This window comes from Panthera onca, chromosome B1 (genome assembly GCF_046562875.1).
Source record: "Panthera onca isolate mPanOnc1 chromosome B1, mPanOnc1 haplotype 2, whole genome shotgun sequence".
Lineage (NCBI taxonomy): Eukaryota > Metazoa > Chordata > Mammalia > Carnivora > Felidae > Panthera > Panthera onca.
In genome coordinates this window covers 12,292,156-12,316,375 of record NC_138342.1, presented here as the reverse complement: position 1 = coordinate 12,316,375, position 24,220 = coordinate 12,292,156, and the positions used below count along the sequence as shown (strand labels likewise).

At 44.6% G+C, this 24,220-nt stretch overlaps 1 protein-coding gene across 1 annotated transcript in view; it reads left to right on the top strand.

Annotated features, from left to right (window-relative positions):
* The window catches only part of TAPT1 (transmembrane anterior posterior transformation 1), a 66,742-nt gene that overhangs the window by 4,662 nt on the left and 37,860 nt on the right, over positions 1-24,220 (top strand). The window contains exons 2-3 of the mRNA XM_060655378.3: positions 7,612-7,742; positions 22,350-22,468. Coding sequence (XP_060511361.3) covers positions 7,612-7,742; positions 22,350-22,468 — 250 coding nt within the window. The remainder of the gene's footprint in view (positions 1-7,611; positions 7,743-22,349; positions 22,469-24,220) is intronic.

Sequence of the window (24,220 nt, the reverse complement as noted above, 5' to 3'; positions counted from 1 at the left end):
TCCACTTCTAGAGCTCACACTTGTTATCCATCTGTTTTGCTGTGTTTCTCTTTCTTTTGCCCATTTTAGACCTCTTGCTTTCCCTCCATGAGGGAATGAGCAGAGGCAGGAAGAAAGCCTCAACCCAGAAAGGCCAGCTGAACTCCTTTTCACAGTTCCCGCAGAGGCCTTCGAGTGGGACAAAGGTTTTAACTGTTCATATTTTTTACGCCCTATTGTTTGTATAAATTATTACAAATAATTTATTTTTATTAAAATATCTTTTCATGGGATGCCTGAGCGGCTTACTGGGTTAAGTGTCAGACTCTTGATTCCGGCTCAGGTCATGATCTCACAGTTGTGATACTGAGTCCCACACTGGGCTCCCAGCTGAGCGTGGGGCCTGCTTGGGATTCTCTCCCTCCCTCTCGGCCCCTCCCCTCCCCCACTCTCGTGTGTGCACACTCACACGCTCTCTCAAAATAAAGAAACATTAAAAAAATAAATAAATACCCTTTCATTTAACCAGACCTCATCTTCCACGGATGATTAAAGGCGGTTATTCTGATATTGTGCTCTGGGCAATTAATTTCTCATTTACAAAAGGAAGTATTAATAACCGTAAAACTGGGAAGTAACTTGGAGTAACCACAACCCTGAGATAGGTAAGATAAAATTAGCTTCTTCACTCTGGCAAGCTACTCCTCTGCTTTTAAAACTCTCACTTGCTTTACTTAACTAGTACGTGTCAACTAAACAAGCAATGAAAAATTACTCATTTTGGTCTTTGACCAGCTCAGTATCCTCGCTTTTTAAACTGTTTAATTTCATCCTAGTTTACCCTCCAAAATGCAGCCCTGGCTGCTTATTTGTGGCCGGGTTTGAGGAATGTTTGCATGAAACAAGTCTTTGGAAAGACAGTAGTATTGACTGTCAGATTAATGACATTTTTAGTCCTTAACCCTGTAACCTTGTGACCTTTTTTCTCTGTGTCCCTATTTTCCATCTATAAATGTATAAATTTATGAGAATTCTACCTATTCTTAACGTTCCTAAACGAGACTATTTATGAGTAGTATGAGGGTCTTAAAAACTTGAATGATACTTTTACTACTATTTGACTTAGGAAGACAGAATTGCTGTTGTATTGATTTCTAGTTGGCCTTGTACAAAGATGTAACTCTGTATTTGTGTAATAAAATTACCTATAATATTTTCACATAACCTTAGTAAAGTTTATTACGGTTTTACATTATTTAAGACTGTGGAGATTTGTATGTTTTGTAGTATTTTCCTAACAGTTAACCAATATTACTTTCCAATTTTTTAGGGGTCAGTGCTATTTTAAGAAAGATATATTTGGACATATTACTTAACATATAAATATATTTATGATTACTCATTACTTTTAATTAATACTTTTGTATCCTGGGTTCTTATTTCTAAAACAAGCTATCTCAGAAAATAATTAAACATAGTCATCTTTGAGGGATGAGGAGAGCAATTTATACTATACTTTTCCTCAATTTAAGATACCAGATCCGGGTGCCTGGGTGGCTCAGTCAATTAAGCGTCTGGCTTCTGCTCAGGTCATGATCTCACGGTCTGTGAGTTCGAGCCCTGCATTGGGCTCTGTGCTGACAGTTCAGAGCCTGGAGTCTGCTTGGGATTCTGTGGCTCCCTCTCTCTCTGCCCCTCCCCAGCTCGTGCTCTGTCTTTCTCTCTCGCTCAAAAATAAACATTAATTTTTTTTTTTTTTTTTTTTTTTTTTAAATACTGGATCACAGGGGCGCCTGGGTGTCTCAGTCGGTTAAGCTCAGGTCATGATCTTGAGGTTCGCAGTTCCTGAGTTCAAGCCCCACCTCGACCTCTGTGCTGACAGCTCAAAGCCTGGAGCTTGCTTCACATTCTGTGTCTCCCTCTCTCTCTGCCCCTCCCTGACTCACACTCTGTCTGTCTCTGCCTTTCAAAAGTAAATAAACGTAATAAAAAAAAAATTAAATACTGATCACAGAACATTTCTGTCGTGAAAGATGAATATTGATTAAAAATACTCTGGAGGAACTTATTTGCATTTATGATGGGTATTATTCTCCTTATATGAAATATTCATATATTTCAAGTGGCAAAACTTAGTTTTCCAATGTAGAAGCGGTTGTGTATATTAATTTCTTCTTGGTGAGAACTGGGTAAATGAACTAAAATTGGTTGCCATCTAAAAAGTTAAGTCACTGTTCAGAAAATAAACATTTGGATTATTTTATTTTGGAAAATAATTGGCTCTTAAACTATAAAGACAGATGTTTGGCATAACGAACGAGAGCGACGTTGGCTAAGAAGGAATGAAATGCCACCACAGTATGGAAAAAGTTAAGGTATACTTAGAATTCTTGAGGGGTGGCACCCACAGGTGAAACAAGAGGCTTCTTAAGGAATTAGCCAGGCAGCTCTGCCCACTCGAAAGGGACAAGTAAGCTCAGGCAAATCTGTAGAATGCTAGAGAACAATATTTAAAAGAGCAAGAAGAAAAACAGTGAAACGCAGCTATACTTGGGAACAGAAGACTAGGGAGCATCCTGCTGAGTATATCTATGGCTACGGAAAGGCGGGAGCAGACTCACAAAACCAGGAGCCTAACTTAATTGCCCAGCTGCAGGCCAGCGTAAGCCTCTTCTCCTTCGGTAGGAATCAAAGGGCTCTTTCTGGCCAGCTGAAGCCAGGTTAGGGTGAGGTTATCTTGTGTGATTGACAGATAGGTGGATGCTAATTGTGCTGTAAGGGAGAGAGCACGTTGGACTTGGAGGTCAGAGATCTAGATTCTATTCCCTATTTGCCTCTTACCCTTTCAGTGACTTCGGACAAGTCTCTTAACTTCCGCGACCCTCTGTTTCTTCATTTGTAAAACATGAACATTATCTGCTCTCTGTAGCTCTCAGGCTTGTTGTGAGAATTTTATGAAGTACCGTGTGCAAGACCTTTGCAAACTGCCTCTTGGCAGAGCGGGAGGATCCTAATCCCTTAAGCCGAGCCAATTTATGAGCAGTGAGGGAGAAGGTAAGACAAAGCTTCCAGAATATTTCACCCCATGAAGCTTGGTTCCTTTGTTAATATTGCTTTAACGCATCTTTAAAAACCATTCCCTAGGCCATCAGTCATTGTAAGCGGACACTTCCTTTAGATTCAGGACTCACTAGGGGCTAGACAGCGGGAAGATCAGGGTACACGGTGCCTGCTTCCAAACAGCTCGTGAGCTGGTTAGGGAGCCGACCAGTTAACAGTGTAACATCGTAGAGGTGAACCCAGGGTGCTGTATGTGCAGACAGAAAAAGGAGAGAATGGACGGCTCCCAGTTTTCCAGAAAGTACATACGCACTTGAGACAATGATAGGCAGAATAGTCTAGTGCCCCAAAGCCCACGCTGTGGGGATAGACTGCTTGATTTTGAATTCTGGCTTCCTGTGTGATCTTGGAGACCTCCTTACCCTCTCTGTCCCTTGGTTTCTTCATCTGCAAAATGGACGTAACAGTAGACTGTGCTCCATAGTTTTGAGAGCTGTGCACTAAAAACACGTTTTTATCATGTGATTTTTTTTAAGTGCATTGTGGAATTTAAATTAGTGTTTAAAATTCCTGCATTTCTAGAAGTAGAATCCTGACATACCACTGTTTTATATTTAGAATATAGTTAAGACACTTGTGGGTTTATATTATATGACTTGTTTACAAAAAATTAGTTATTAGGTTCTATAGTTCATTGAATATGTCTATTTGCCGCATTGCCCTTTATCCATGAAAACAAGCTTGCAGAAGTAGCATCAGTAAACGCTAGGGAACCCCAAACCAGAACTGAGTAATACCTCTCAGGTCCTTCAGTAAGAAGGAGCTCGAGACCTCGTGTCCTGCTTCGCACTGTCACGTGCTTTCATGCAAACCCTGACTGGGCCCCTTGGCCGTCCTGTGTGGACGACGCAGGTAGCAGATGGTCTAAAACTGCTGCAGGCCTCAGTTTTCTCTTCTGTGAAACTACATCTATGACTTGAGCAGGGTCACAGGACTAACATGTGATAGAGAGGATGCCGGAACCCACTTCTTCTGATCGCCAATCCCTGCTTTTCTCATGGATCTGAACAAAACTCTTATTATGGTAAAACTCGGTCATCTGCAGTCATCAGGGAAGACGCCACTGCAGAGGATAATTTTCTCAGTAAACAGGGTACAGCTGTCTCAATCTTTTAATTTGCTGTTTTAAATGTAAGATTCTGTAATGACCTGTTTCCGTATTTCCTTACCACGGCCGACATGCCGGCAGGCTGCCCAGCTGCCCTCCCTGCCCCTGCTGTGGATGATGTGAGATCCTTGCCAGACCCCAGACCCCAGGGCACATGCTGGCTGTGCCCGCCGCCATGGCACCCCGTCCTTTGGGGTAGAGGTTCTGATACCTGGTGGGTGACCTTTGACAGTCGCTTAGACACGCACACGGCATAGAGGCTCCTTATCTTTGGTTCTGCTGCGTCCAGTGGGGTGCTGGGGCCTGTCACCCTTCCTCTGCTCACCCTCCCAGCCTCAGAAAATTCTTTCCAGTCACGGGCTGTTTTCTTGAGAATCTGGTGTTCTCTGCTTTTGCCACTTCTGTTTCTGATTCTGTTTTTGTCCTCTCTCTGCCACGTTCCTCTCCGTGATTTTGCCCCCTCCTCCTCCGATCCACGCCTGCTGAGCACCTCTGGTGTGTGTCCCATCCGGCACGGGGGATGCAAGGTGAGGGAGGGACCTGGGCAAGAAAGTGCACAGTGTGGCACGGGAAGCGCAGGAAAGGGTGCGAACCCAGGGGGGAGAGGCTGCCTTGTGTTCAGGGACCTGGAGCCGTCCCCACGGAGAGGGCGTCTGTGCCTCTGTGCACTTGCCTGTGGGACACTGGAAGGGAATCTTCGCCAGCCCACCTCCCGTTTTCGAGAAAGGAGAAGCAACCTAGTAACTAGGGGCCCAGAGATTCAGGGGAGGTGGGTGTGAGGCACAACTGAAAACAGCAGGGGGCCACATCCTAAGGGAGCTGTGTCACCACTCCTGAGGTGTAGGACTCGACCCGCAGGGCCTGGCTGCCAGGGTTTAGGATGCAAGGGAGCCAAGACTGGAGGGAGGGCGCCAGTCAGGAAGCTTGTGCGGGAACTGGAGGGGGAGAGGAGGACCAGAGGAAGGTGACACAGAGAGAGGGGAAAGTTCATAAATGTTCCAGGGGAGGAATCAGTGGGACCTGGAGAGGGGGAGGGCTGGCCCCCAGCTTGTAACATACGAGTGTGTCACTGGTGGTGCGGGAACTAGAGTCGGGGCTGCAGGGGAGGGCGGGCTGAGCTGAGCTGGGAGATCCTGAGTTTGCAGATTAAAGTGGTGGGGGTGGGCGGAGAGTGGTTCCAGGTGCAGTTGACCGGGAGGCAGCTGGGAATCAGATGTGGTGACTTTAGGACTCAGGTGGTGGTTTTAACCTTAGACTGTGCAAGGAGAGTATATATAGGGAATAAAGGAGCGAAGAGAGGGTGATCGAGGGCATGTCAGGGAATACAGCCTTGCATTACTGTTACTGTAGCCGGTGCTTTGTTAGGACACAGGGACTGGAACGCGGAACGGCAGACCTGTATGGGTCAGGAGGAGGACGAGCTGCCAAAGATGCCCAGGTCAGAAGAGTCGGGCGATCATAGAGAGGAGAACCTGTGTGGAGGGTGGCAGGCGGAATGGGGACAGGGATCCTGGGGCAGTGACCTCTGGGGCTCGCTGGTGTCGGAGGAAAGTCATGTTAAGTTCAGTCTCTCCTGCCTTCCGAGAGGCCTGCTGCTTCTCAGTGTTCACACAAAAAGATTGATAGTTATGGTATGTTTATTGGTAAGTATCAGCTAATCAAAACATCCTCTGCTCTCTCATTGGAAAACTGAACTGAGTAAGAGTACAAATTTTGTCCTTCACTGGTTTGACTGTTCTTGTGTGCGCTTCAGAAGGCTTTCTTTTTCTCCCCTTCAAACAGCCGATCTTGTTCTGGATGTACCCAGCCTACAACATATTGGAAAGTCCCTAATCAAAAGTTGTGCTCTACATGGATTTGGTGATACTAAGGCCTTCTGATCTGAACACCTGTTAATGCGTGAACAGTACTGTTCACCTCCGGTGTCCGTGGCTCATTGTACGTGTACTGAAAGCGTGAGGCTCGCAGCACATTTGATGACTTGGCCTGCCCTGCGTGGGGCTGGAGTGGGCGGAAGTCTGCTTTTCTCTCCGTCTGTTTCAGTCCCCAGATACCTCTCATGGTATCACCACCTCTCCAGAGAGATGACGAATCTGGAATTTACAGAAGTGTGTGCACACATGTGTATACCTTTGTGTGCAATATAACTTCTTTACGTGAATAGGCCATTGACCTGATGCTGAGAACTAGCCATCCGTTCAGTCCTGGAGGAAGCAAGTTGTTTTAGGCTCACTGGGAAGACCCACTGCTTCTGGGTTTTCTCAGGGCCTTGCAGCGCTGTTTTGTGACTGTATACTCTTCCCCATACCTCCAGACTTTCAATCCTAGCCCTCACAAAAGATGCAGTTCCTTAAGTCAGTACTCATAAATGAAATGCACATTCCCTCTCCGTTGTTTTTTGGAGGCACCAATACTGTGTCTGGTAAAAGGACCACAAGGGCCAGTTCAGAGCAAAGAGGACAATTTGAAATCTTTGTTATCCTGACTTCCGGCAGAGGGCTTGGCCTCCTGGTGAGTAAGAATAGGAAGGTGATGTGAGTTGGGGTACTGAAAAGTCATTGAGGTGATGGGTTGTCAGGGAAGCGGAACATGTTGGAAGGGGTGGGAACCTTAGCTTCTCATCTCAAAGTCTCCAGGCACAGCCAAGGGGAAAGACTCCACCTCCTTTGGCCTTACTTTCACGTGAGACGGGATGACTCTGGGTGAATCTCTTTTGGAGGAACAGAGGGAGCAGGTGGACCAATCAAAGAAAGGGAAGTCGTTCCGATCTGCTTGAGGTTCTACTTTGTATGACTTGCTGTGATTATTATCCTGTTAGTAAGCCTTCACCTAGGGAAACGGCGTTATGTAGATACTTTTGCAGGATCTCCAGGGCTGAAGAAGAAGGAAGAAGGTGCACTGATATCAGTGTAGTTCCCCCGGGGATGGTTTTTGCACTGGATCCATGCCTGTTTAGGTGACTTGACTCCCTTATAGCATATGTAGAGTCATATGTGTGTATGTGTGTGCATACATACATACACACGTATATATATGTATATAGTATTCATTTTATATATACTTGCTCTCGACTCATTTTACCTCCCTTCTGTCCATCATTCCAGGTCCTATATCACCTATAAGACCCAGGACTGGGCTCTTACAGACACTTTTCTAACTATTCTGATTAACAGTAATCATTCCTTATATATGTCTGTGGCGTTTTCCCTTTGTACCACACAGAGTAGCAATTGTCAACAATTTTTACTGATCATTTGTATGTAGCTGTTCAGTTCTGGGCACAGAATTATAGATTTTTTTTATTCTCTTTTTGTTTGATATATGTATTATCTGTGACCCCAGCGAGCATATGTTTCTTGATAAATACTGTTCTTTTTATTTTGTGTCATTTTCTTTTCCTGTAGAGCTTTCATTGTTGAGGTTCCTCAGTGCTGAACTAACAAGAGGTTACTTCCTTGAACATAATGAGGCCAAGTATACAGAAAGAAGAGAAAGAGTATACACTTGTATGCGAATACCAAGAGAATTGGAAAAGGTACTATTTTTTTTTCTTTTACTAGACATCATTTTGAAAGTTATGTCAACATGTTAATTATATGAAAATAAACCGTGAATACCTTGAATTGAGTTTTTTAAATATTGGGAATAATGCGATCATAGGTAATTAAATATATTGGGGAGTAGGAATTCCCATGTAGGAAGAGGCTTTAAAACTTATATTTTTAGTGTAAGTAAGATCCAGTGTTTCTTTACTTTGCTACATATTCAACTTAACCATATTTCCACTTGTGTCCCATCCAGATCACTTCTGGGGAATTCATTTCCACCCACTCCTTAGCTCCCATCAGTTTTATTGTAGTAGGAGCAGTATTTTTCCCATTGGGCATGGGAAATTACTTAATTTCAGCCCTTTTAAAGGTTTCGGTTTCTCAGAAAGCCCTCATATCTAAAAACACATATGCCAGTCTCCTCAAAGAAAAAGACGATTCATTTCATCATTGCCACACAAAACCTCACATCCTGGGGTGGGCACAGCCACAACAGCACTGAATGGGTGCACACCGCCTTCCCTTGATTGTGTCTCGAGTCCCTGAAGACCAGTCAGATGTGACAGGAAGGCCGCTCTTTTTCCTCTGTGTTGCTTCAGTTGGTAAGTCTGGGCACTTCCAAGATTTCTTGCTAGAAAGAAAGGATTAAGAAATAATTCAGCTTCAGCTATATTGGAATACAGTTTCATACTTTCATCGTAACGTAGAACTTACCAATGGTCTGATCACTTCCTTAGAATCATATTTTCTGGCGGAGTGGCTTTCAGAAGAGTTTTGTTGGTTAGCTTGACCAGAGTGTTCTATAATGGGGTGCGGTCGACGGTGAGAAGTGAGGACCCTGCTGGCTTGGCTGATGGTCTTTTATTTCTGACAGTCCATCAGTGTGGTAGGGGGAAGGGAGTCAGATGTCGCGTGACAGCTTGAGAAGCGTTGCTTCACCTGGGTTCTTGTGGCGTGTGGCAGGCTGACGTGTTAGGGAGTTCTGTGTTCGGGCGGGGAGCGGTGGGAGCGAGCGCAGACCGGAGAGAGAGCAGTCGAGACAGTGAGACGGTTGTTGCCTGTGGTCGGGATCCTGATGCCCAGTTATGATAGTGTGGCTGCTTTTCCAGGGAGTCATAGGGCCCGGTGGGTGAGACGGAGGAGGGTGGGGCGTGCTGCGCACCACTGCGTCCCCAGGGCAATGGCACCTTGATTTTGCACATTGGAATTTGTTTAAGATTTTGGCCAGGGATGGGGGGTAATGTTTCTTCTGCTTGCCAATAATAATACTAGTAATTATTATTATTAAATGTAAACATATAAATATCCATTATATTTATAATAATTATAATTGTAGGCATTATTATTATGTCTTTGTTTTCTGAGCTCACTTTTTCCTTCCAACGATAAGCCAAGGCAGGGGAGTGTGAGGACACCGCAGAGGCAGTTGGAGAGATGGTCAGCCTGTGCCTGTTTCCTCGTCCAGGACAGTGCCGGCCGTGGTCAAGGTTTATCTACCCGGTCTCTTCGAGGGAAAGTTCTTCTTCCACCTGTCTGAATGGTTGTGAATTCCCATTTTTCTCTGGGGAGAGATTTGCCTGCAATCCGCAGCCAAACTGTAGACACGCCCAGGGGGTCGCTTCAAAGCAAGAAGTGTGTGTCTGACCCCTTTTATTACCCCTCTTGTAGCAGAAACGGTGAGCAGCAGTAACAGCCCTCATGATTATTAGCTCATCAGAGGCAGGTTCAATGCACACGTCCTTCTCTCTCCTTTACCAGCTCTGTTGAAATGCCAAGCAGTTTCTCAGTAGATTTCTCGCAGAAACTTGCAAGCATTTCACGTTTGTTATTGTGACTATTGTCTTCCGGGGCAAATGCCCGCAGGTCTTGGTAGGACTTCAGTATAAACCAGTGTTTTTCACACCATGGTGCATGAAGGGACCACTGACGGGTTGGCTAACCCACGTGGTAGGTTGCAATCAATTAGGACTTGTTTCTAAAGAAAAGATAGAAAAGCATCAGTGTGTGTTGCCTATAGGAGGGTGTTTTCTCATGAAACTTTGGTTTTATTTGTGTGCACGTAGGATGTGTAACGTCTGGAAAGTTGAATTAACACTGCTCATGCACGACTGTAGAAATTTTCTAGCCGTTTCCCATCACAGAGACTTTTGCTTGAGGTCTATTTAGGAAAATTTGATTTAGTCTCTTAGAACAACACTTCAGAAGCTTTATTGCCTCAGATGTACAAAAGGATGTGCGTTTTTCGGTTTAGAGAAGTTTCTTCTTAACATCTCAGAGTAAGTGAAATGTAGAGGGAAGCAGAATTCGATTTCAGTTTAATCATCGGCATAAATATCTCTCGTAACAGTGCGAGTTCCCTCTGGTGTCTCAGAGGCCTTTATTTTATAGGTAGGGTTTCACTTCAGGCTTTTATTACAAGAGTTGGGGGGGGGCTTTCTAGACATTCATGTCAATAAATTCATTGTCTGATATGTGCTACCTAATATGTAATACCTTTCCCTGATATAGAACACTTCTGATAGTTAACACTTTATACATTTTTTTTTCTTGTTTTCTGGTAAATGCTGTGATATTTTCACCAACCTTTTCAGGATGAGAAACTTGATAATTAAAGAGCATTTTGCTTCTACAAGGGTTGCACATGCTATAAAACACTTAATTAATGTTTATACTTTCAAGTCAAGAGAAAGGTCAACTCAATATCTCTTACTGAACCTTTTTACTTAATATAAAAAAAAAAAATCCCAGAATTTTTGTGTAATCTTATCAGTGGATAAACCCGTTACACTTGATATTCAGAAAAGGTGAATCGCTTATATATGTAAAATCGTATTTCTAGTGGTTGGCACTTTTTTCACATTTGAACTTCTCATTCTGATGTAAGGGGATAAAATTTTAGAGTGTTTCGTTGGCTTTGGGGAGTGTTTCTTTTTTTTTCTGCCACAAACTCCTTCCCCCTGTGCCCACACACCCCTTGGGTTCTTGTCCTGGTTTTGTTACCACAGGCACGTCTGTGTGGGGGCTGCGTTTTTCTCTTTCTACAGTGGGGGACACTGAACTACACTTGGTCTGCGTTCTGAACTGAGAGGCAGGATAGTGCAGTGGTCAAGGGCACGAACTCTAAAGCCAGCCTGCCTGGATTTGCATCTTGACTCCACCATTTATTAGCTGTGAGGCCAATTTACTTCTGTCCATTTGCCTCCGTTTTCTCATCTGTATATTAATTGTGTGGTATCCCCTATGTAAGTGTTTTAAACTGGTTTACAGCCCTCACTTCAGCAAGTTGGGGAATGCCCTGCCTTAGGAGAACAAGAGACATTTTGAAAGTTTTCTTGTCTTCAGGTTGCATTCCAATGGATGTTGCCTCATAGTAGGGGTAGCTGTCTACTTGGGGCCCCCTGTACAGTAGGGTATATATAGGTACCGGGAGATGTCTGGTGTCCATGGTTTCCCCATGTCCCACTCTGATCTTATATGATACTTTTAATCTTCCTACTTCATTTGCTGCTAAATTTGACTTTTCTGACCCAGCAAAGGCATGATTTTCTGACTCTCTGCCTTCTTGGATTGCTGACCACAGGCAGAAGGAGCCTGTGGGAGAGAACTGTTTCCTTCCCTCTGTCTTTGTAACCAGGCTGTCTTAGAGTAAAGCATGTCTTTTTCATGAGGGATTTAGCTGATGGCCAAAAGAGGTAACACATCCCATCACCCTGACATTTTCTGTCAGGCCCTCTAGAGTCTGGCCTCAGCAGGCACATGACTAGAGTTTATGGTTAGGTCGGACCACACCGCTTTAACCAGAAGGCTTGTGAAATCAGGGCAGCATCACCAGTTTCTTAGAAAATTCCTAGTGGGTAAGTGCTCACTGCTCCATAGCCCCCCTTGACTTGGCCACTTACATCCCACCTCTGGCAGCTGTTTCTGTGTTAATAATAAAGCAGATAGGGGCGCCTGGGTGGCTCGGTCGGTTAGGCGTCCGACTTCGGCTCAGGTCATGATCTCGCTGTCCGTGAGTTCGAGCCCCGCGTCGGGCTCTGTGCTGACAGCTCAGAGCCTGGAGCCTGTTTCAGATTCTGTGTCTCCCTCTCTCTCTCTGCCCCTCCCCTGTTCATGCTCTGTCTCTCTCTGTCTCAAAAATAAATAAACGTTAAAAAATTAAAATAATAAAGCAGATAGTGGTTATCAAATAAGAATTGGGCGCCAGGTACTGTCCTAGGCACTTTAAGTGAATTAGCATTAAATCTCCCCCACAGCCACATTTGATACATGTTCTCATAAAGTCCCATTTTCTTCGTGTGCCCTGACATGACGATCTTGCTGGTGTCTGTGCTGCACTTGGACCCCCTGGGAACAATTTATCCTGTACCACATACAAAATTAGCCCTGGGACAAGGATTCATCTGTGTGAATCCCAAACTGCAGGAACTAATAAGGAAATGCTCACGAAAGTATTCTTTAAGATTCCTTAATAGTATTTAAATGCTAATTTAAAGAGATACAGGTCACTTGTTCACTGATTTATCGGTTTTCTCAGTGTGTTTTGAGTGCTGTGTTGGGGCACACGGACGGCAGAAGCACAGCCCTCCACCCCAGACCTGTGAAGGTAATGGCAAGGTGATGAGAAAAGGAGGTGGATTTCGCACCTGCGTTTTAGGGCTGGGGGGTATGGGTGGGTATGTAGGAAGATCCAGAGGTGGGAAGTCATTAGGGACAGGACAGACAGTGGGAGGGTAGGCCGGACCCGGGAAACTGTGAGTGGTCAGACTCAGCAGTGGAAGCTAGCTTTGGGAGGGTTTCCCAGGAATACTTTTACCTATATGTGTGGCAGACCACCTAACAGAGGCTTGGACACATTTTAAAAAAACTTTTGAGGAGTCTGGAGGAAAGAGATCTCAATGGCTCCAGCCGACTAATGAAGCCAGCCCGGGTCCTTTCTCTGTCTCCATTCTGCCATCGTTGGCAAATTGGCTTCTGGTCCTCGTGCTTGTTGCCTTTTAATAGAAAGATGGCAGCCGCAGCCTCAGGCGTTGCCTCTGTATTACCCTCCGAAAGGAGAGGGGGGCGACAGGTCTTCCAAGCAAGGGAGAGGCGGATGGAGAATGGCGGTTGGGTTGGCCACCGGCCAGAGCTCTGCGGCTGAAAACCGGAGAGCGGTGTTCAACGTGGATTGGCAATGAGAGAAGCGAAAGGAGCCCAAGATCCACGTACATCATCTTTCTTCAGAGCCAAATAGATTGATTTATTTGTGTTCTCTCTTAAGGAGTGTAGTCCTTGTGTTGAATACACCTCAGGTGTAGGTTGTGATGATTACAAAGTCTTTTACCAAAATTACTTCCTCCTGTGGCTACGTATGTTTATGCGACTTTGCCTGTCATGAAAAGTAGAACTAAAATAAAAGTGTATTTTTGACCATTCTTTGTCTGGTAATTCTATGCTTTTCGGCAGTCCTTTATTTCATTGTTACCATCCTTTGTACGTTACAGTTATTTAATAACATTTTAAAAAAAAAAAATAGAACTCAACTGCTTGGTCTTGAATGGAACTACTTAGTTGTCTTAAGAATCTAGTAAATTCTTCTAGGCTTTAAATTTGTCAGCTGTGGGTACAGAATATTGTTGTTTTTCCACATAGGCTATTGCTGTGATTGAAAGTGAGAAAGAGTAGTGTCACACGGGATAATTTGGGGTCAGAATTCAGTAATGTTAACTTTTCTTCTCAGATCTGCAGGTGACAGCCGAGTGGCCTGATCAAGGTGTTGAACCTCCTTTGACTTTGACTTTCTTTGTCAAAGATCGGGGGTTGGACTAGGGTGTCCCGAGAGTCTGTGACTCTGAATGGGTTTGCATATGAGGAACAGAGGAAACAGGAGCGAATGGAAAGATTCACAGAAAAGGAAATTTTACTAATCTAATGGAGGAACTTAGTTCTGCTTTTTGGAGGGTCCAGGGGTGTAACATTTAGAAAAAATAATTTAACACGTTGTTTTCAAAACTACGAACTTACTCAAAATATCACATAAAACCTTTTCGTTGTTTCTCAGTGTGAGTGTTCAGAAACATTAAGAAAATGTCACAGCCACTTGTGTCACCTTATGTCAACAGAACAGTCCTGGGGTTTCATGGTGAAACGAATAGAGAGTACTTACCCAGACCCATGTTTATGGCAGCGATTTCTTGGACATCCTGCTCAGTTTCTAATTTCATGGAAGTGTGTTTGGGGAATCACCCCGCTAAGTTCTTCTCGTGATGCAGCTCTCGTTTGTGACACGACCTGACTCAGACGCCCCACCACGAGACTGCTAAGAAGCAGGAAAGCCGCGGGATCCACAGTTGTCAGAATCCAGCACCTCAGCAGCCTAGGCTGGTGCCCCTCTGGTTCAGTCTGAGGCTTGTTGCCCCTGATTGGGGTGGTGGTGACGGCAGTCCCTCACTCCTGCAACAGTCTTACCTTTTTTGACTCTCTTTGAGGACAGCCAGCAGCCCCTCCAGAAGTGGGGCTCGGAGGCGGGGGAGCACCAGGCATCCAGGGCCTCTCAGGCCCTGCTACCTATTGGGCATAGGGCACGCATCCGAGAGTTCTAGATAACCAGCCAAAGACTTCACGCTTCTGCCCTGTTCACTGATGTAGTTAAAAGACAACTTGGGAAGTTGGCACCGCGGGGCTCTGTTGATCTTTTCGAATCAGTAACTTATTTCTGGAAACAATTTTAAATCTCTCCCTTCCTGTCTCTTTCCATTGGGTTTTATCACGCCTTGTGATCTCTCATTGAGACTGTTATTCTCCTTACCTGTCCCCTCGGCTTCTCTCAGCCTGCTGCAACGCTGCCGATCCCTCCCTAAGAAAGTAGATTGGAGCCAGGAAGTGGTACGGTGTTACCACCAGCCGGCAGCAGCTGCTAAGACCTGTTCCTTACCATGACTCTCCCTTGTGCGTTGCAGCCTTGTTTGTTTTTGCAGATGCCAAGTCATGGTCCCTGCCTCAAGGGCTGTTGCGAGGAGTAAACAAGTTAATGTGGGTCGAGGGCTTAGAATGTAACAATATTCAACATGACTTAAAGAGAGGCAAGAAAATCCAAGACCTTTCCACGTATGGGGTCTTTTTACAAATGAAAACCTTCAGTTCATTTACCTCTTAAGAAATGTATTCCTCGTGTTAAAATATATGTCAGGTGTAGATTCTGATTATTATGAAGGCTTTCATCAAAATTACTTTGTTTTCCATGGTTACATATGTATATGTAATGCTGCTTCACATGAAGGTCCCAGGTTCACGGTGGTAATCCCATTGTCGGCCTTCCCCTGGAGTGCGGACTTCCCGGGGGGGGGGGGGGGGGGGGGGGTGTGAATTTTTTAATTCAGGTGAATAAAAGTTATTATAGGGATGACCTTGGAGCAGTAATTGCTTTCAAAGTCAGTCATTTGTAAACTTTTTCAATTGACAACTCATTCTCATAAGAATGGTAATCCACTCTTCTCATAATGGATCCCTGCATGTGGGTTCGTTGAGAACTTCTGGAATGTAGGATAAAGGTATGTGTTCCTTAGTGATTACTGGAGATGAGTTCTGTCCCTCTTGTAGACTGATTACATCCTGGCCATGCAGGCTCCTGCTCACACTGCACCCGGGCGTGCCCTTCTCTTTCTCCAAAATTCTGTTCCTTCCTGCCGTGCCCGCCAAAATCTAGTGCCCATCGTGTCTCCCCTGTGGGAGATCCTTGCTGACTCTGTTCCTCCCTCCCCTGGGTGTACATTCCCCAGCGCCACTCCCACACGTGCCCACCCTGCACAGACCTAATCTCTTTGCAGTGTTCCCAGAGCACATCATTCACCAGCACTTACTACCTGGCCTGCGTCCGGCTCACTCGATCGTGAATTCCCTGAGGAACGTGTCCTTCCTAATGACCTTCTATCCCCAGTGTAGAATTGAGCCAGATACGGTCTCCGCTCTTACAGGAGGAGACCCAGAGCTCTATAAATTGTGAGACCAGGGAAGAAAAGGGAAACACCGCTTCCCATTTTCCTCCTTTCCAGCTAACACTCCAGGCCAGCCACCCTCCACCTGCGGGTGCCGAGCGGTGGTTGTGGTGGAGGAGATGGTGTTCCGAATTGCCACAGGGTGGTTTGTGTCATTCAGAGAGGCGTATTCCAGAATGTGCTATTTTAGTTTTAGCCATAGAAGTTTATTTACTTTGCAATTTAAAAAGGAAGGCAGGAGATTTTTGTCAAAAGGGGACAGATTCTAAAAAGGTTAAGAAACCGTGCTCCACTCTCCATGGAGGTTGGCACTTCTATTTACTTCTTTTGAGGTGAGTATTTTCCAAACGACGAAGGGCAATAGTAGTAGGTTGAAATAATCAAGCAGATTATTTCAAAATCTATTTCCATGTAAATTTTAATAAGTCTCTACTTTGAGAATGAATTTTAAGAGACATTTTCAAATTGGGGCACCTGGGTGGCTCAGTCGGTTCAGTGTCTGACTCTTGGTTTCAGCTCAGGTCATGATCTCACGGTTTGTGAGTGCTAGCCCCACGTTAGGCTCCGTGCTGACAGCACGGAGCCTGCTTGGGATTCTCTCCTTCTCTCTCTCTGTCCTTCCCCTGCTTGCTCTGTCTGTCTCTCTCAAATAAGTAAGCTTTTAAAAAAAATCTTTTCAAAGTGAATATCTGCAATTTGTCTCAGTGCTTTTCATTCATTTTTGTACAAAGAGCTTCCCAGCTTACCCTGAAACTCTCTGCCAGACTACCTGTAGCCACTTTGAACTGTCTTCACTGCCCCTGTGTCTGTCCATGAAGGGAACTGAGTTCCAACCAGCCTATCCCTGTAGGTACCTGTGTTTCAGAGAGTGCATTACCATCCTTCAGCGGGTTGGGAATTCAGGGAGACCAGTACTGCGTTATAAAAGGGAAGTAGAAGATATCAACCTGTGTCTTATGGAATAAAAGTGAATCTTACTTTGGCAAAACTTTTCTTTTGGGTTTTTGCGTTATATGAATATGTGTGTAGTGAATCATAACAGTGTTTCTATTGGTGGATCCTGGTCAGAGTTTGATTGCTCTTCTTTGGGCAATTTGCTCCTTTACAAGACTTGACTTTTTTTTTTTTCTTTTTTTTTTTTATAATGTGTATTTATTTTTGAGACAGAGAGAGACAGAGCATGAATGGGAGAGGGCCAGAGAGGGAGGGAGACACAGAATCGGAAGCAGGCTCCAGGCTCTGAGTTGTCAGCACAGAGCCCGACGCGGGGCTCAAACCCACGGACCGTGAGATCATGACCTGAGCCGTAGTCGGACGCCCAACCGACTGAGCCACCCAGGCGCCCCAAGACTTGACTTTTTTTTTAAGACCGACCTTAAAATAGTGGTCATATATTTGATTCAGCTATCACAGTCTCTGCCACATGAGAGCTGTTCAATATTTGTTTGATTAAGAGGAAAGGAGGAATAACTCAAAGAATGTTAGCCCTGAGAATGTTTCACACAAGACCGTGTATAGCGTTTTGTCTTCTTTCCCTGGGCAAATGCACAGAATGGAAAAGCAAAAGCCAAAAAAACAAAAAAAAAAAACAAAAAAATTCCAGTGTCTGATTTCTTCTCGGAATATTTTCATCATGCTTTGGTTCTTTGCCGTATTTTCATTTTCTGCTCTTTGTTATTTATGTAGTGGTCAGTGTGAAGAGGTGATGTATTCATTCTAAGGGCTGGCCTGTAAAGGTGAGATGGGTATGAAATGAGATCCAAATCCACAAGAAGGTAAAGCGTGCTGAGCCTGGGATGGCGGTGCTGCAGCGGGTGAGGACGATGGAGAAATGGGTGAGCCCAGCGAGGGTCCAGTGCACAAGGCATGACTGCTAGCTGATGGGACAGATTTGCACCCAGGCTGTAAAAAGAGGCACAGTCAGAAAGCCTTGTGCTGTTTAATTTCAGTTAGAACCTAGTGGGGTTTTTTTTGTTTTGTTTTGTTTTGTTTTGTTTTGAGTCTGCAAGTGGCATTTAAAGGAGGGCAGGAGGCTTTTGTGTTTCTCAAAAGGGAAACAGAGCGTGGTATATGACACCGATTCCATTACAGTCATACCTTGGATATTTCGGAGGGATTTTCGTTAGGCGTTGCTTCAAACTGCTTGATCACTCTGGGTCCAAAGAGAAAGGAAATCGTAAGGGCCTATTTTACCAAGATGCCATGCAAAGTAACTGAAGGTGTGAAAGTACACATCATTCCCTTCCTAATATATACCACACCCACAGCTTTTAATTCTTAGTAACGTGTTTTCAAAGTTAGCTATAAATCTCAATATGTGAAATTTATTTGCCTTTTATAAGTTCGATTCATTAAATGTCTTATTTGCATTTTTTAATGACACTAGGTAAATTAGCAGAAGAAAAGTTAGCACAGAGAAAACCGTGTTAATCCGTAGGTCTAGTGAAAACAGGGCGGAAGTTCTTTTGGCTCTGCTCAAACTGCTTCGAACCGAGCGTGTAGGGCCTTGGGTCAGGACGACTCGGGCTTGAACGCCAGTTCCTTTACTCTGACCCGCAGCCGTGGGCGAGCATTCAGCTTCCAGAACTGGGGTTTCCTCAAGTGTCCAGTAGGGATGGTAATAACTACCTCAAAGAGCTGTCAGGAGGATGAAGTAGCAGGCTCTTACCACTGTGGCTGGCCGGTGTGAGCACGGGTGACGTTGCTGTCCAGCCCCCCCAAACTCCGGAGTGGCCGCGTGAATTAGCTGAGAAATACCCACGCGGTGAGTGTCCCGCGGGGCTCCAGGCTCACGCTGCGCCTCGCATGCTGGCTTTACCTCCTTCGAGGATGAATGGTTTTAGGATCACATCCTGTTTATTAGGAAGTTTTCTCGTAAGGAATTTAAAAGAACCTTTGCTCTCTGAGAAAGTGCAACCTCCAAACAGCAGGGACAGTAGTTGAGTCCCCTCTCCCACATTTCCAAACCCTGAAAGGCATTTGTGTTGCTTTTCTTGTGCATTGTGTGTTCTCACCACATGAGTGCTTTCTCCCCACCCAGCTGAAATTTCCTTAGACTGCAGCCACTTGCCCTCCTTCCATTTTTCTGTTGCAGTCTGTTTATGTCGGCAGCTCTGGACAGTCCACGGTTAGCATACTGTGTGAGATTATTGCTTGCCCGCTTGGTTTGCTGGGCTGGTTTAAAATGCAAAGAGAGGGGCACCTGGGTGGCTCAGCCGGTTAAAGGTCCGACTTCAGCTCAGGTCACGATCTCGCAGTTCCTGGGTTCAAGCCCCACGTCAGGCTCTGTGCTGACAGCTCAGAGCCTGGACCCTGCTTCACATTCTGTGTTCCCTCTCTGTCTGCCCCTCTTCTGCTCGTGCTCTCTCTCTCAAAAATAAATAAACATTAAAATATATAAACAAACAAAACAAAATAAAGTCCAAAGAGAAAGGCCAGTAGACATCTGTTACTCTTGTTCACCGTGAACGATTACGAATACTAATTCCTCTAAGCCAGAGATAGGTGGCTGCACCTTTTTTATTTTTTAATTTTTTTTTATTAGTTTTCTTTATTTTTGAGACGCTGAGGGAGAGAGACAGAGCGCATGTGGGGGAGGGGCAGAGAGAGAGGGAGACACAGAATCCGAAGCAGGCTCCAGGCCCTGAGCTGGCAGCACAGAGCCCGAGGTGGGGCCCGAACTCACAGACTGTGAGATCAAGACCTGAGCTGAAGTCGGTCACTCAGCCGACTGAGCCACCCAGGCGCCCCTAGGTGACTGCACTTTTATTCTTTAAGAGAAAGTTACAGTCTTCATAATTTCTTACCTCCTCTGTGCCCTTGCTCTGCTTCCTCCCTGTGGAAACTTCTTTCCCTCCCCTCCCCTCCCTGACTTCTGCCCAGTGTATCCTCTCCGTGTGGCAGTAGCCCTCATCTTCTCACACATCTTTAAGGGTCTCCCCTGGAGTGTTTCCTACATCTCCCCAAGTTGGTTCCGCCATTCTCTCTCCAGGGCTCCCCTGTTCCTAGTAAACTTGGTTCTGTTGTAGCAGCAGTCTCTGTGGGTGTCTGCGTGCTAAAATTGAATAAGTGTAGTGAGGGCAGAAATCGTATCCTGGTGTCACGCCTGGCGGGCTGAGCTCATTAGGTGGCCCATATTCACAGCTTAGGGGGTGTTGGATGAATGAGTAACGTGCTCCTCCCCAGTGTAAGGTCACGAGAAAGACGACCACTTAGTCTCCTGCCCAGTGTGCCGTCTCCTGAGTTGGCATGCACACCGAAATTACCTTCTGGGATATGCAGGCTTCTAGTAGTTTCTGCCTTTGGAGGGCAACCAACAACGGTCCACCAGGAAACAGAGGAAGGCTTCTTGGCGACGAGAGAGCAGTAAATAAGGGCCACGAGCTTTACGTGGACCATGCTCAGTCTCTTACAACACTCCTTTGCACGCGAAACAAGGAAGCAGATGCAGGTCTGTGCTGGCAGACAGGACACCTGACTGACCAGCTGCCACGGAGGGAACCCTGGAACGTGGTTCGCAGCACATGACTCGGTCCTCCCCTTGGTGTTCGTAGTGAGCCTACGTTGTTTTAAAAAAAAACAGAACAGCTGTTAGGGTGTCTGTATTCTGATTAAGAAACCTCGTCCGTATATGTATATATTCTTTTGAGACATTTTGCAAAACATTAATGTGTCCTTTCTTCTTTTAAAGGTTTGCTAGGGCTTCTTTACGAGAGCACCACAGACCGGGGTGGGGCGGGGGGGGGGGGGAGCTTAAACAACAGGAATTTTATTTCCCCACAATTCTAGAGGCTAGAAGTCGAGATCAGGGTGTGTGTCCGCAGGGTGCATTTCTTCTGAGGCCTCTGTCCTTGGCTTACAAGATGATGTCTTCTCCCTGTATATTTGTATCATCTTTCCTCTGTCTGTGTCTGTGTCCACATTTCCGCATCTAATAAGGACACCAGTCATACTGGATCAGGACTCACTGTAATGACTTTATGTTAACTGAATTACCTCTTTAAATATAAAGAACCTGCCTCCAAACATGGTCACCCTCTGAGGTCCTGGGCGTTAGGGGTTCAACATAGGCATTTGGGGAGGACACAGTTCTGCCCATAACATTGTGAATTTTAAACTACTTAATGTATTTACATAGGATAGTTCATTACCTCAGGTTTCATGGAGTGTTAACGTGTGAGGACATTGGGATCTCACCGTGCTTGTGTGTCAGACCCAGAAAGTCACCGCTCCTACAAGAGCAGAGTTTGGTCTCCTAGGTGTGGCTACTTCTCCAAGCCATCAAAAAACTCCACCTTCCTACAAAATATGTCATGCATTTAACAGGACAAATGCATAACATTACTAAAAAATAGGAAGGATGTGGCAAGAGAACAAGAAAGAGGAAGAGGTGCAAAGGTTAGCAGCTACTCCTCCAGTTAAGAATAATGCCTTCTAGGGCGCCTGGGTGGTTCAGTCAGTCAGTTGTGTCCGACTTCGGCTCAGGTCGTGATCTTGTGGTTCGTGAATTCGAGCCCTGTGTCGGGCTCCGTGCTGACAGCTCGGAGCCTGGAGTCTGCTTCGGGTTCTGTGTCTCCCTCTCTCTCTCTGCCCCTCCCCCCACTCGTGCTCTATCTCTGTCTCTCAAAATAAATAAATGTTAAAAAAAAAAAAAAAAAAGAATAGTGCCTTCTGGGACACGTGGTGGCTCAGTCAGTTAAGCATCTGACTCTTGATCTAGGCTCAGGGCATGATCTTACAGTTCATGGGATCGAGCCCCATGTGGGGCTCTATGCTGGCATCGAGGTGCCTGCTTGGGATTTTGTCTCCCCACCTCTGTGCCCCTCCCCCTCTTGTGCTGTTAGTCCCTCTCTCTCAAAATAAATTAAAAAAACTTAAAAATATAATGCCTTCTAAGTACAACAAGTTTGAGTGCATGTGAAATTGTGTTAGAATTAGTAATCCCTTTACACATTTGTGACGTAAGGACAGTATTTTAGGGGCACCTGGGTGGCTCAGTTGGTGAAGTGTCCTACTTCGGCTCAGGTCATAATCTCACAGTCCGTGAGTTTGAGCTGTCAGCATGGAGCCCACCTCGGATCCTGTGTCCCCACCCTCTCTCTGCCCTGCTCCCACTTGCACTCAATCTCCCTCAAAAATAAACATAAAAAAAAAAAAAAGACAGTGTTTGAGCCCAGTATATGTCCTAGTCTTTCCCTATCCACGAAGCACTCTGATAAACAGGAGACAGCAAAATCAGAAAGAGTAAAGTTAAAGACTTTATCTGAAAGCTTTTCAACAGTATCTTTAAAGTGTGAGGAGGTGCACATCAGGTGTTTCATAGTCATGGTCGGAGCAGATTGTCTTTTGAGTAATTGACTTCTCCAGGTGGTACACCAAAGGTTCTGTGGGGAGAACTACAAACCTGCACTTTGAAAAGGGATTCATCATTAAATGTGGCACATGTACAATGATTAACTTGTTATTCGCGTAGCTGAGTTATGAGTACCGAATCTCTGACCAAGTTTAGAAAGTCCTCATTTGAAATTTTCATCTACAGTTGTTTAGAGAATATTTATGTTTTGTTTTTGTTTTTTGTTTTTTTTGTTTTGTTTTGTTTTCTTCTCTCCTTTTAAAATCCAGCTCATGGTTTTTGGAATCTTTCTGTGCCTGGATGCATTTCTGTATGTGTTCACCCTGCTTCCTTTAAGAGTTTTCCTGGCACTATTCAGGCTCTTCACTCTGCCTTGCTATGGCTTAAGGTAAGTTTAAGATTGTGAGCTATTTTAAATGTTTAAATTATTTTTGCTACTTATAAAAGTGGTATTTTACTACTTGTAGTTGTTAAAGTAAATAATCACTTGGATAGATTTTGCAGAATAGGGATAATTCATACAGTTTTCATTTATACTTGGGCCCTTAATGCATTAACTAATTCTGTTTGTCTTATTAATGAATATTATATAATGTGTTTATATAATATTTGTACTTTTTTTGTGCACGCTTTTTTTCCAAATGGTTTTGAACTAGACGTTTGCTTCGGCTCGTGCAGTAATAATAATGCAGACGGCTACGTAGGAGAGTGGGAAGGCCTGAGGGCTGAGAGCCAAGGACCTTGTGGCCACTGTTGCCACCTTGCCCAGTACCTTTGGGTTCTTGAAGTCCCTTGACCTCCTGGGCATCATTTGTAGGGTGAGAACTGGGTTCTGGGCTGGCAGTTACCAGGATCTCCTCAGGAGCTCTTACTTCAGGGGTTCCTCATCCTCTCGTTTAAGGATCACTGTCTTAGTGGCTGTGGAGCCTTAGTTACTGACTCCTGTTGATTCTCCCTCCAATTTGTGAGAGGGGGGAACTCTCGGAGAGCATTGTCCTAGTGGGAAAGCGCAGCCCAGCCCAACGTTGATTAATTGGTGAGATGTGGGGAACTAACTTCTCTGTTCTCTAAGCCTGTTTCCACATCACGGTAGAAAGGGGATGTTGAGAGCCCAGCATCTTTTACCACAAAGATTGGGAGGCATACAGAGAATACCCAGCACGATGCCTGGTTCATAGTAGATCAGAACAAATACTAGTTTCCTTCCTTTCTTCTTTACCAAAACTAGGAACAGTCAGATGAAAACGTTAAGCTTACATGGATCTTAATGCTTTATTGAGGTTAGAAGTTTGGGTTTTACAGGTTTCTCTTTTTGTACAGATACACCAACATGTCTCCACTCTATGGAGTCATTCTCTATGACATCATTTTACGGTTCTTAGTAGAGTTGCCCAAGTGACGTTTCTCACATGGATCCCTTTTCTAAACACATTTCATTCTGAAAATGTTTTAAGACACTGAAATGGACAATAATAATAAACTTCATTTAACTATAAATTAGGTAGTGATTCCATGATATATAAAAATATGATTAATAAAATTATCAGCAACTTAACCGTGGAAGCTGAGGTACAAAATTAATGGTCGATATACAGAATTACGTGTTGATTTTTTTTTTTTTTAATGTCTAAAGTCATGGAAGATTCTCTTTTAAAGTAGTAAATGGGCATATACTTCATACTTAGTAAGCACTGAATAACACATGTAGTCCGTTTAGAAATGAACCTTAGTCAGTTTCAATAAGGAAGAAATCATTCCAGTACAAATGGGAAGAATTTATTGGTCATGATGACCATGTTGTGGAAAGAGTAAAAATTCTTTGCCACATTACATGGAGTAAAACAATGATAAAAATTAAGATCGCATCACTGTTATATGTGATGCTTGACATTCTGTAACCCTACCTACCAGAACGAGAGAATTGTGTTACAAATGGAAGATTCTTTTTAGAAATTTGATCATCAGCTTTCAGAATTCAGGTTCATTCTTTACACCTTTGGGAGAACTTTTAATGCTTCGTTCTTATTAGCAAACCTTTTTGAAGACATTTATAGCATGGTATTTTAACATCAGCAAAGCCTAATCTCATATAGCTTTTTTCCTTTTATCACTATTGGGGGCTCAGTAAAATTATGGTTAT